This window comes from Monodelphis domestica, chromosome 2, assembly GCF_027887165.1.
Source record: "Monodelphis domestica isolate mMonDom1 chromosome 2, mMonDom1.pri, whole genome shotgun sequence".
Taxonomy (NCBI): domain Eukaryota; kingdom Metazoa; phylum Chordata; class Mammalia; order Didelphimorphia; family Didelphidae; genus Monodelphis; species Monodelphis domestica.
This window is the reverse complement of record NC_077228.1, coordinates 77,608,841-77,622,887: the sequence shown is the minus strand read 5'-3', so window position 1 is coordinate 77,622,887 and position 14,047 is coordinate 77,608,841. Positions and strand designations below refer to the sequence as shown.

At 36.5% G+C, this 14,047-nt stretch overlaps 1 protein-coding gene across 1 annotated transcript in view; it reads right to left on the bottom strand.

Moving 5' to 3' along the window:
- The window catches only part of XPR1 (xenotropic and polytropic retrovirus receptor 1), a 274,881-nt gene that overhangs the window by 65,823 nt on the left and 195,011 nt on the right, over positions 1-14,047 (bottom strand). Inside the window, exons 10-11 of the mRNA XM_056815607.1 lie at positions 9,535-9,706; positions 8,210-8,404 (exon numbers count right to left, since the gene is read on the bottom strand). Coding sequence (XP_056671585.1) covers positions 8,210-8,404; positions 9,535-9,706 — 367 coding nt within the window. The remainder of the gene's footprint in view (positions 1-8,209; positions 8,405-9,534; positions 9,707-14,047) is intronic.

Sequence of the window (14,047 nt, the reverse complement as noted above, 5' to 3'; positions counted from 1 at the left end):
AGAGAGGGTAGAATCTGCAAATTAAAGTGTTTAAAAATGAGTGCTGAAAGGAGAATAAAGAGGGCTTTAAACATCTGTGGGAGAGACTGGAAGTAAGGAGATCAATAAATATGCTTGTTTAATAGTCTAGACCTATGTTGGCAAAGGTGGGGAACATGCCTGGGTATGCTGGAGAGGGTTGCTTCCCTTCCCTCCAATGTGGGTGAGGCCAATTTTCACATGCCCTGCCGCTCTGTCCAGCCCCCTATAATGCAAGCACTTCCTCCCTCTGCTCTCTGGGATAATGCAGAGGGGCTCATGGAAGGCTTGCAGGTGCAGTTTAGGCATACAATCTCTAAAAGATTCACCAATGCTGGTCTAGCCATCAGAAACAACACCATGGAAACTGACTATTTTTTAAAAGAGACTCCATCTAATCCAGGCTCAAAGTGTGGCGCTCAATCTCACTACTGGTGATCAACAGAGAAGCTTAGATTTCCTCTTTTCCCAACTTGGCTAGTTCACTCTTTCCCCCACAGCCCAGAGGTCTCCTTCTCTTAGGAGCCATCACATCAATATAGAACTTTAGTGCAAACATCCAAAAGGCAGAACCTATGTCAATGCACAAAGCCCTACAGAGCTCAGGAAATCTTCCCCTGCAGCTAATCCAACAACAGTGATTGTAATTGTGTGCCATCAGGCCTGGTAAAGGTAAATTTTTTTTTTAAAGGCAACACACTGGACATACTGTCACAATCTTTCTTTTTGATTATTTGAAAATGAGAAGACTCCTTACAATTTATAAAAATGAAAAATTATCCTCAACTATTTATTTATTTATTTTTAATTTTCTATTGACTTTCATTCTGAAATTTGGACATATCAAAGCTCTCATATTTAAAAGATAATGCTTTTAAATTACATATAAAAAGGAAAAGCTAAAATTTCTAATAAAACATTTATACTAAGCAATAAGTTGTGATTGTGGCTTATGTGTATTTGGCCAGATAACAATAAGGAAGTGTAGAGCCTCTGACCTGAGCCTGATCTCCTTTGTTCCACTGTGAGATCCTGGGAATTTAAAATCAGATCATTTGGGGTGAAGTGCTAGAACTGAGAGATAATTCTCCCCTGATGGTAGGGACTCTTGTGTAGAAGAGAACCTTTGAAGGCTTAATAAGAGAAATGAACAGTGGCTAAAGTTTATTCCTGAGAAGGTTTTTAACTTTGTTTTTGTTAACTGCAATAGTTCTTGCTCGATGTCTAAAATTAATTTGCTTCAGATAAAATACTCAACATAATAAACACCATTTCTAAATGTAACCTCTAGGCATTATAAAATGAGGAAATGCACATCCTACAAAGAACAAAGGCAACTAGAGGTCTTGATTGTCAAAATGTCTTTCTTGTTATGGTCAATAAACTGACATCTCTAACTTTCCAAAGTAAATGAGTAAAGCATAAGTCCTCTTTTTTGTACATATTAAAAAAAATCTTCAGATTATAAGATCAAAGAGATGGAAGAAACCCTCTGAGACTATCAAGTCATTTTACAAAAGATGAAACTGAGGCAGTAATGTGAGAGGGTCACAAAGTCAATAAATGCATGAATGAGGATTTGAATTCAGGTCTTTTGCTATGACAACTCTAGAACTCAATCTAATAAACCACTGAACATTTTCCTCCAGAAAACTATTTTAAAAATAGCTTTTAAATTTTAAAATAAGACAAAACCTTTTTTGATGAGGAGAAAAATTATTTCAAACATGGGGAGAGTTGCAAGACAATGATAATATTTTCTGATGCTCACAACTGAAGTGAAAAGTAAAAGCTTTCAGAAAAAAAAAGCAGAAAAAAAAGCAATATGATGTTGGTAGGCTAGGAAAAGGAACAAAAACAAACACTCTCAGCTCAGAATGCCTATGAGACCTCTTTCCCTGGAAAGTGTGTCAATGTCCAGACAGCTCTATCTGCATGTGCTTTCTGGCCTCCTTACATTTACTGGGGGTCAAAGGTAGTGAGGTAGCAGCATGAACAGAGGACTTGGAGTCCACAAGATCAGAGCTACAATCCTGCCTTGGAACCTATCAGGTGTGACTCAGATCAAGCCATTTAATATTTCTCAGCCTAAGTTTTCTCTTCTATAAAATGGGGATAACGGCACTTACCCTTCAGAGTTGAGGATTGATGAGATAACTAAGAGTGATGCAAAGCTTAAAGCATGACATGCTAGTTCCTCAACTCTGTCCCCTTTCTTCTCTCCATCTTTTCTTACTGTGCTTTCCTTATCCCATCCTGTTACATAGTCCAATGGATTCTATCCCTAATAACATCTCTCTTTCCCTGTTCCATTCTATTCTCAGTCACAAGGCTGGCAGAAGTTCTTATCACCATCAACCATGACTATTGTAATAGCCTATTAAGAGAGAATTTCCATCTGTATAGATCTGCTCAAAAGTCTTAAGTGCCTCCCTATTCCCAACTAATAAAGTCCAAATGTCTGTCTGATATCCAAGGTCCTCCAATAATTGGTTACCCCCAACCCCTATAGATGCTTCTCATACTTTATGTTCTAGACAATTAAGACTGCTCCCTCTGTCCCCAATGTTTCCTGAGATTTCCTTCCTCCATTTTGTTTTGTTCATGCTATTCTTAATGCCTCTTTGCCTGATGAAATCCTAACCTTTTCTTTAAAACTTATCTCAGACATAATTTCCTCCATGGCATATTTTTTAATCCTTCAGCCAGAAACAACATTTTCCCCCTTACCCCTTAAGACTTCTAAAACTATTTTAGTTTTGCTAAGTTCTAGTGTCAGAAGACAAGAATCTGACTCTTGGCTTTGAGGCCTGTCCTGAACAAGTCATTTAGCCTTGCTGGGACTCAAGTTTTCTCATCTGTAAAATGGGACAATAATATCTATACTACCTACTACCTGGGATATTTTAAGATATGTAATCTGTAAACTTGCTAGCTATAGAAATGTGTGTTCTTTTAATTTTCTTTTATTGTTTTTTAGGTATGTGTAATATTCTCCTATGCTGAAAATAATACTGGATTTGGAGTCTGAGGAACTCGACCCACCACTGTTACCTAGTACTATAAGAAATTAGACCACCAATCAATAAATATCTTCTATGTGGGCAGGTCCTGGGCTAAATACTGGGGATAAAAAAAGAGGAAAAGGACAGTTTCTGTCCACAAGGAGCTCAGAGTCCTTCCTCAGGGAAGACAATGTTCAAACACATGCATACATGCATGCATGCTAGTCACCTAACTTCTCTAGCCTCAGTTTTCTCACCTATGGAGTAGAGGCTGTGAATTTTAAATTCATACATTAGAAGATCTGATTTAGTTATTTCCTGATTAGTAACAATGGAGATACTTGGTCTAACAGAATCAGGTCTTGGGAACTCTACATTTCTCCACCCTACTTAGTTTAACAAGGTCAGGAATGTCTGCACCATACTCAAGGATTAAGTATCTGAGAAGGTGGCCTTTAACAGACATGTGCAGAAACAGCGGACAGACCCCTGGGCTGTCCCAAGTCAAGCTAAGCTAACATTGGTACAGATGAGACACAGGAAAGTGACGTAAAACTATCTATATAGGGCCTGTCACTTCCTCTTCAGCCTCTTTTCCTGGAGACGTGTCTCTGGCTGGCAGCGTGCTAAGTGTTCCAACATCTTGGCGTGGTGGCAGCTATTTGTCTGGGTTTTGGCTGTGAGTTTGCCCTTGAGCTAATTCAGGTTCAGGCATCTTGGCTGAGCCCTCTTGGAGTTCAGGCTGACTCCTTCCTCTTTTACTCTCTAAAACCTTACCTTCTAGAGCCTCTAATCTTCCCGCCCGGCACAAGCCAGGCGGGAGAAATCCTATACCCTTTCTTTCTCCCTTCTTCTTAAATTTCTTTCCACTATATTAATCACATCACCATAAATTTCCAGACTGTCTTGGGTAAATTTTTTTTTATTATTTGGAATATCCATGGCGACCAATAATTAATATAGTTTAGGTCACAACACTAAAATTATCCTTTACAAGGTTCAACTACAGAGCAACTGAGGCTCTTTCTATTTGTAAATCTTTCATCCTATTCCTTTTACATATATTGCATGATCCTGTGAATTGAATGTAATGTCCTTAAAGAGTAGATTCAGATATTTAACTAAATAAACTTGTTATATCTTTCTGAAATATTTCTGAAATATTGTTAATCTAGGTATTTTATATTTTTGTAAATATTCATCCATTTCACCTAGATTATCATATTTATTGCCATACAATTGGGCATAGTAGTTCTTAATAATTGTCTTAATTTCTTTTTCATAAGAGGTGAGATTGCCCTTTTCATTTTTGATACTATTAATTTGATTATATTATTTATTTTTTTTAAATTAGATTTACCAATACTTTATTTGTTTTTTCAAAGTACCAACTCCTGGTCTTCTTCTTTTTTTTTTTACAAGAGGTAATTTAAATTTTATTTTACTTAATCCAATTTAGAAGACAGTTAATGTTTTCCACCAACTTGGAGTACAGAAACTTACACAGTCTTCACAATCTTTTGTTTAGGTGCTGCCTTTGTAGGAGCCTTAGCAGCATATACTGCTGTCTTCTTGGTTGCTTGTTCAGCCTTTTTCTCTTCCTTGGCAGCCCTGATGGGTTGTTCTCATTGAGCCTTTCAAACTTCAGGTTTCTGGTTCCTCCTGACCATTGTATGAGCTAGAGAAGCCCCAGTGATAGCCCTTTGGAATTTAGCAGCTCTGGAAGTTATTTCCTTTTGAATTTCTTCTGACTGTCCCTTCTTGTGCTTTCTTCTATTCAGGACAGTCCAATTGCTCTGCTGAGGATTTCTGAGGCTAGATCTGAACCCAGGGCCTCACATCTCTAGGTGTGGCTCCCAGTCTACTGTCAGCTCCTGATCTTATTTATTATTACTTCAATAGTTCTTTTACTTTAAATTTTTAAAAATTTTATTAATTTTTAGGATTTCCAATTTAGTTTTTATCTGGGGATTTTTAATTTGTTCTTTTTCTAATTTTTTAAGTTGTAAGCCCAATTCATTGATCTCCTCCCACTCTATTTTACTGATAGAGGCACTCATTAGATAGAAATTTCCCCCTGAGTACTGCTTTGGCTATTTCCCATAGATTTTGATATGTTGTCTCCTCATTGTCATTCTCTTTAATGAAGTCCATAATTATTTCTATGCTTTGTTTTTCCCACCAGTTTTGAAGAATTAGATTACTTAGTTTATAATTAATTTTAAATTTGTCTTTCCAGGGACCCTTGTTAATTATAATTTTTATCATATTATGATGTGGAAAAGTTGCATTTATTATTTCTGCTTTTGTGCATTTGTTTGCAATATTTCTATGCCCTAGTACATGGTCGATCATTGTATATGTACCATGTACTATTGAGAAGAAGGTATATACCTTTTTATCTCTGTTCAGTTTTCTTCAGATAGCTATTAACTCTAATTTTTCTAACATTTTATTAACTTCCCTTACTTCTTTCTTATTTATTTTTTGGTTTGATTTATCTAGTTCTGAAAGGGGAAGATTGAGATCCCCCACTAGTACTCTATTTCCTCCTTAAGCCCCTTTAATTTTTATTTTAGAAATCTAGATGCTATACCATTTGGTGCATAAGTGTTTAGTAATAATATTGTTTCATTGTTTATAGTGCCTTTTAGCAAAATGTATTTTCCTTCCTTATCTCTTTTAATCAGAGATCCATTTCTACTTTAGCTTTGTCTGGTATCATGATTTTGTTATATCTTTTGATGCAGCAAAAAGCTCTACATATGGTTCAGGCTACTTAGTAAGCTATTGCTAAACTGAATTTACTTGATTATAGTCTTTAAATATTCAAAAGGATTGAATAGGTATACAGAAAAATAATCAAAATTATTCTGCATAGGTTCAGAAAACAAGCCTATGCACCAATATTTACAGGGAGGCAAATTTTATAATAACCTAAGGAAGAACTTCATAATCATTAGCAATGTTTAAAAGAAAAGGCATTGAAAAAGAAACTGGCTATCTAGAGAGGTAAAGCATTCTCCAATAGCAGATTTTTCAAATGAAGTATATTACTTATATATCTACAGATAGAAAGAGATATCTGTATAGATCTAGATAGAAATCTATGTGAAGATTAAATTAACTCTCTCCTGCCCATTTTTAGATTTAATCATCAAAAGTGTATACACCCCACTCACACTTGAGTGGGGGAGGTCTGTGGACCCATGTGTGTGATAGTTGGTGACATATCAGAATCATATGACTGCCCACTGGGCAGTCCTAAGCAAAGCTTTAGCTGTAATTGGTATACGTAAAATAGAAGAAAGTCACAGGAAGTGATGAAAAGAAATGATCTTTAAAAATGCCAAGAACTTCCTGTGAGGAGTCTTTTTGGTCTTTCCTCTTCAACTTGACCTTGGAGGAGCTCCAGCTTGAGGATCTCAGATTGCTTCTACTTTCCTTAAAACTACTACCTGGGGTGAGTGAAAAAGGTTGACTCCTTTCCTGGATTTTCTGAAGGGACTAACCTCTTGAGAGAGGCTTTCTGAATCCCCAGGTCCTCGCCTTGAGGCCTCTCCAGCTAAGGACTAATTAGTCTCACCTGGGTTGAGCCAGGGGCTGGAGCAAAATGCTTAGTGAGTAGGCTAGATATCTTACCCTATCCTCTCTCTGATTTTCTTACTTTCACTCTTTCCATATTTTATAAATTGTTAAAATAAATCTCTTTGGAATTTGATTAAATTCCTTGTGACACTACTCCTAAATATCCAGTCCAACCTTTTATAAAAACCCCTTACATCTAAGATTGTATGAATAGATATGTAGGTAAAAAGAAGAGATTCATGCTTCAGTAAGATTCATACTAAGTGATCTCTGAGGTTCCTTTATGAAATATACTCTATTATTTGGTCTGTTAGTCTAAATTCATGGCTAATATCAGTAATGTGACTTCCTAATTTTCTATGTAGCATAAGACATATTTCAAATTATCTTTGAAGTGCCAGCTGAGTAACCTAAAATAAGAATGAATTTCACCAAAATAAATTATATTTTTAAGATTTTTTTACCTTCCATCTTAAGAGTCAACATTGTGTTGACAACCAAGGCAGAAGAGTGGTAAGGCTAAGCAGTGAGGGTTAAGTGACTTGCCCAGGATCACACAGATAGGAAGTATCTGAGGCCATATTTGAACCTAGGACATGCTGGTTCTCAATCTACTGAGCCCCCTAGGTGCCCCTCACCAAAATAATTAAAAGCCCATTGGAATAAGAGGCAACTGATGGAGCAATGAATGTAGCATCTGGCCTGGAGTTGGGAACATCTGGATTCAAATCCAGACTCAGACATTTATTAGTTATCTGATCCTGGACAAATCACTTAATCCCAATTTGCCTCAATTTCCTCATTTGTAAAATAAAAATAATAATGGCACCTACCTCCCAGTGTTGTGAAGATCAAGTGACATAATTAAAGTGCTTTACAAACCTTAAAACACCATATATAAGTTAGTTATCATTATTTTTCAAATATCCTTTATAATCTACATGCGAAAATTTAACCTAGAGGTTATAGTTACATGTTTTCTATAGACAAAGGCAACATATTTTTTGAGTGAAAGGGAGGGAGTCTCTGGATTGACAACACTTGGAAAAAGGTTAAAGAAATCAGCGTGACTACACACAGCTTGCAAGTTAAAAGGTTTTCTACACCCTTACAACATAAGAACAAAATCAGGTAATAACTGTGGTTTCCACGGAGATAGGAAACTAGAGGGATCAGAGAGCTCAATTTGCAGTTAAATGGGCTGGAAACAATCCCTAGCAATGGAAAAAGAGAGATAAAAATATACATGACAGCCAAAGGGGGTTCTTCCCTAGTAATTTTACTTTTCTCTCCTGGTTTCAGAAAAGAATAGGGAATCTGACTAAAGCAAATGGAATGTCAGTGTCAGAGGAGAATATCTAGTGCATATAAATCAAGACTTCTCATTTATTCAGAAGCTCTCCCCAATCTGAGTTGTTTCCTTTCACTCAGTAATTATGCATTACTGTATATTAGGATATCTTGGAAGGGCAAAGCAGATGAACTGGAATCTTAATGGGAAATAACCATAACAAACGAATATGGTGTCAGAATAAGAAAAAAGCTGAAAGAGCAAAAAATGGGATTTAAAAAAAAACATTTCATAATCAATGTAATACCTTTATGAGTATTGTAAAGAGCTGCAAATGTCACCATGAAGAAAGTTGTAGAGTATTTGCCAGCATTAGCTAAGTGAGGAAAGGGCCTTTTTGTATCTCGGTACCGGCGCAGGCACTGGATGAATCGTAGCCAAGCTGGGATGCACTGAACAATGGCTCGCACTCCATAGATGTAAGAGTTGCAAATATCTGGTCCTGTGAAGATTTCAAAGGGGAAAAAAAAAATCACAAATTTTATTTCTTTCTTTTCTACATTCCCATTTTGTCTCTTCTCTTTATATTTGCCAGAAGGGTAAATTAGCTTGTTGCCCTCTTTAACACATCAAAATGATATTTTGTCATGCTATCTAACTGTAAAATTTATATCAGTGCTTCAATTTTATATTTCCTGGTCTCTGGAATAACCACTGCTAGCAGTACTTCTATAAAATGAGGAATGATGAGTTTCCAGATTATTTCCTTTTCTACAACAGTTTGATTGCCAATCTTTTTTAGCAGTCAGTTAGTTTAAAGGTAGAATAAAGGAAGAAAGGCTATAAAATCTGGTAGGGTGGCTGTTGGAAAGATCTGATTTCTCATTTTTCTCTAGACTCTTGTTCTCAAATCACTACAAAGTGGTTTTGCCTTTTTTTTTTTTAAAGTATGTGAAAGTTATAGGCCCATCTACTTACAACCGCAGGAGTAACCAGTTCATTTCATTACCAGAAGTTTATTTTTAAAAATACTAAAACCACTTCTTCAAAGCATTCTTCCTGATTCTAGATCTCATCATTTTTTGATGAGTTTCACATGATGCTACACTAAAATGAAGTAGAAACTAATGAAAAGCTGAAAAGTGTTATTTCAGCTTTACTACAAACAGAAAGACATGATAATCTACATTTTTGGTTTTCACTATTCTTAGAGTGAAATTACAAAATCTCTTAGTAAATATATTATATTTAGAACATCCACAAGGTCAGAAGATATGAGTTTGGATTATGGCCCTGCTACTTATAATTCACATTTTTGAACCTCAGTTTCTGACTCTGTCAGATAAGAAAAATCAGTTGTATTTATAGTACCAATTCACAGGGCTACTGAAAAGCCTCTGAAAGATAATGCATAGAAAATATTTTATAAATTATAGAAAGTACCATATAAATATTAATTATGATTATTACAATATGAAATTTAAAAGCAAAACCATAATAGTGAATAAAAAAATCAAAAGGTCTGAGTTTTTGATATTATGATTTCAGTAGGACATAACAATTTCTAATCAACATTCCTAACATTTTTGGGGAAGTTTAGTCTCAGATGTGGATGCATGTTTTTTCCCCTACCTCCCGTTTTATCTGGCAACAGGCCCTTGCTTTCATCCCATTTGAGCTCAAAGCTGTAGAAGCAGATCATATATTCCAGGTCCATAAGTAACACTGTCAGGCTGTTCAGCTGATCGGCCAGCCAGAAATCAGCAAAGCCTACCTTATGGAAGGGGGCTGTGAACACTCGGAACTGGGAGAAGAAAAAAAACAACAACACAAACATGGAAACATGAAAAACCATCATATCTTTAATTTCTCTAATTCATGTCTGTCAGATCATGCAGCAGGTGATTGGTTTGGCTGCTAATCCAGAAACTGCTAAACCAATCACAGACAAAACATGAATACCTGGTAGTTGGCTGATTCAATAGCATGGCTTAAAAGTGAGATAAATGGGTAGCTGAGAAGAGAGAAAAGGTGGGGAGAGTCAGTGTAAAAAGCTGGGTAGAGAGCTGAGGGAAACAGAAGGAATGGGACATAAAGGCTGGATGTTGTGAAATTTAAAGAAAGGAAGGGCACTCTCAAAATGGAATGGAGGTAGGGAGCTCTGCCTCACAGGAGTGCCTTTTTGCTGTGGAGGATATTTCCTTCAGATCTGGGCTGATGCAGATGAGCTCTGGGGTTCCTGCTACTTCACTGATTTGGGGCTACCAACAAAGATCCTAATCAAATGTGAAAACTCTGCAGAGCTTCTTCTGACTAGAGTCATGACTTCATCCAGTGAATCCTCTGCTGTCCCAGAGCTAAAGGATACAAAGTTCCTCTGTTTGCAAGGAAGATCATTTGTTTGTTCCTGATAAATTTCAGCACAATAGCTCTCTGACTAAATGCTCTAAAAGATTTGTTCTATGCACCAGCCATTGTTTTGGCAAGCACACCAAAGAAGCCAGGTAAGTAGTATGCCAGAACAGGTTCATTCTGAGTGAGAAGGATGGTTTACCAAAATTTCCACTTTGTTAATCAATGTAATGATAGGTTCTGATTCCAAGTTGTGCTAGGTTTGTTGAATTATACGGATGTGGGTTTGAATTTTAGTGAACTATGTGAAAATTTAATAACTTTTGTTCAAAACCACTAATGAAAGTCTATCCTAAGTCCAAACCCACTCCATACAAAGAACCCCCTGATTCAATAGGCTATCACCCCCATACTCCCACATAGGTTCATATCAAAAGCTTTAAGAAGAGCTTCCTAAACTCAAGTGGTCATATTATTCTTAAGCAATGTGGTACCAGAAAGAGAGGGGGCAGATGTGGCATCTGAGGGCCTGGGTTCACATTCCAGCTGTCACTGTGTGAACTTAGACAAGTTTTTTTTTTTTTTTATTCCTCTGAGCTTCTCCCTTCTGCTAAATGGGAGAGATGCACCAAATGGTCTCCAAGTTCCATTCCAGATCTAAATCTATAATCCCTCTGGCAAAGAGAAATGTAGGGAAAAGATCCAAAGGCAGGAACATTGTTTGGAACATTGCATCAACAAACACAAAAAAGGGAGACTGACTAAGTCTTAGGCCACCAACATTTGATAAAAGTGAGGACAGTCTAGAACAAAGCTCCTCTTATATTTATTGCCCAAGGAACATACTGCATTTCCCCGATAGCACGTCAAAGGTATGCTGTTAGCCTGGGACTTTGTTAAAACCAAAGAGAAGGAAGGAAGGGGAAGTCAATGGAAAGCAGAGAATAAGGAGGAATTGGGAGGAAAGACAGGAAGACAAGGAAAGGAACTAGGAGTAAAAAAGAAAGGGGGCATGAAAAATGTCTATACTTTCCCTTCACTATTAATATATTATTATAAAAGCAATGAGGAAAAACACACAATTGAATCTACTTGGAATATATCATGCTTCTGAGACCTGTGCACAGTCTACATCCTTTAAAAAAGGAAGAATTCTAGGATTTCAGAATTTCAGTTTATTCTCTCATAAGAACAATTTACTCGTCTTACTCAGGGGTAAATGCTTTTCTAAATTTCTCCTCTCTTTACTGAAATGTTAATACTCATTCTCTAAGAAATTCTACCAGTCAATCAAGTTCACATTAGACTCCCTAAGAATTCCCTTTTTGGTAAGAATCCAAAATCTAGTTATCTTTCTTTTGCTCAAACCTTTCAAGTTCTCTATGGATTTTGATAGAGGAGGTAATAATTGACATATTATTAGGTAACTCCATAAATATCATAATGAGAAATGGCCATTTTGGATATCTTGTATTATATACTACAAACAAGTTATTCTTTTAACACTTACTATAATTCAATTCAGCATTAATTGTCTAGAAGTCTAATATGTGGGAAGTATTAGAAAGTACTGTGCTAAAAGTGATGAGAATACAAAGACAAAAATGAAATGAATGATTTGCCCTCATGGACCTTACATCTGGTCATCATTCCAATTTTCTCCCCACAGGAATCATCTTACTTGCCTCTGAACTTAGGTAAACCTTTGCCTTCCCATGCCCATAAGCAGGTCTCTATCTCCATATCATGTTGCCTTCTCTCTCAACAATGTCCCTGTTTTCTTCCTATAGGACTGTTGGACTATGGGGTCTGAGAAGTGACCTTTGCTCTCCACTCCCTCAGTTATAGGCCTCCAGTCCTTCATGGCCATTTCCACACATGCTGCTGCTTAATAACTCCCATTCCCTTTCCCATCTCCCCTTTATGTATCATTTCCGCTTTTAGAAGTGAAGTTCCTTGTGAGCAAGGGAAGTCTGGCTTATTTATTTCTGCATGCCACATAACAGGTAAGTGCTTTAGAAATGTATATTTATATATTTATATTTCACTTCAATACTACAAAAGTTCTATGATTTCATCCCTGTGTAGATTCTCTTCACTGACATACATTGCAAATCTTATTCTAACTTAGGTTATTATCTTCATGAATTCTAAGGCCAAAAATATCCATCTGGTAGTGAATATTCTGAATATGCTGAATATTAACTGCTATATGAAGATCTGAGGCCAGTCCTTATAAAGGACTACTAGACCCATTATTGGTACTTCTACTCAGAACTTTTCTATTGTATAGAACTTATGGCATAGTCCTTAGCTATCAGAGTATATATAGGATATCAGAGTAGGGCTTTATCAAACTACTAGTAAAGGATCAAAGAGGGCATGAGTATAAAAAGTACTGAGAGATAATGTTAATTATCCTTTTACTTGAGTAGCTATATTTTAACTATCACCTCACATAATCACAGTTCAGTTGGAAGAGACCTCAGAACCATCAGGTCCAACCTGTATCTGAGCAAGAATGCTGTCTCCATCATAGCTACTAGATGGCTATCCAGGTTTTGCTTAAAGATCTTCAGTGAGAAGAATCCTACTGCCTCCTGAAACAGTACGATCTACTCTCAGAAAGCACAACTTGTCAGAGAATCCTTCCTCATCAAGTTTGAATCTGCCTCTTTTTTTGCACTGCCTGCCATCTAGGACCAAACAGAATAAGTCTAATCCCTTTTTCTAAGATCTTAAAGAAAGAATGTTGAGGCATTTTTGACCACCCCTCTAGCTGCTAATAGCTTCCCCTCTAGAACATTATTTTCTACTAATTTCAGATATACTTAAATGAATACATGTTGTTTCTCTCAACAGAATGTTCCTTCAGGTCAGGGATTGAGAATTAAGTTGAGCAGCTTTGTCTTCTCTTTGTTGCTAATCTATGCTGGCATGTTGATACCATGATGATGCCATCTATTTCAAGCAAAGATCCTACTATTCCTTCTTTGATACTCCTTTTTTTCTCCAAATATAGCTAAAGAAAGAGAAACAAACCCTTTTGTTGCCAAATGTGGCTTCTCTCACGAGCCTCAACTATTCCTGACACTATTTTTACCAGATGGTACTATGATTAATCTTCTTTATTATTTGGCTTTGCTTTTATCTTCTATATATCTAAAAAAAAATCTAAGTTGTTTGATGAGTTCCCTGAGCATCTACATTAATCTTTTTCTAACCATTTTTCCTCCTCATTAATTATTTAACTTCGTGTCTTCAGAAGTTTATTCTTGATTATCTTCTATGGCTCCAAGGGGTTGATTTCCTCTGAAGCACTGCAGTACAAAGGATCCTACTCTTCTTTCCCCAGAACCTTTAGAAATCCTAAAATCTTGGGATCATGCTATGATTCCTTTTCCTTCTCTATTACAAATTCCAGAAGGGAATAGTCATTTCCCCCAAGATTCTCATCTTTTTAATCCCAATCACAATTCCAAGCAGTTAGTAAGAATCAGCTCTAGAACACAATTTCCTTTATTGCTTCTCTCTTCTGAAGGATGAAAGAAATATTAAGGCAAAGTAAGAAGTTAAGTAGCTGTTCTGCTTTTGACAGATAGACAGTTGCAGTAAATACATGAGTTTCCCCCATTTACTAGTACATTGAGCTTAGGGCTAGGATTGTGAACTGTTTTCCTTTCCTTTCTAAGTGGATGGTCTGTAGTATATTCCAGTGACAACAGAACTTCTGTTTCTCCCTCCAATGGCCTTCACTGAAGCACTCTCTACTATGCTTTCCTCCTGATAACTG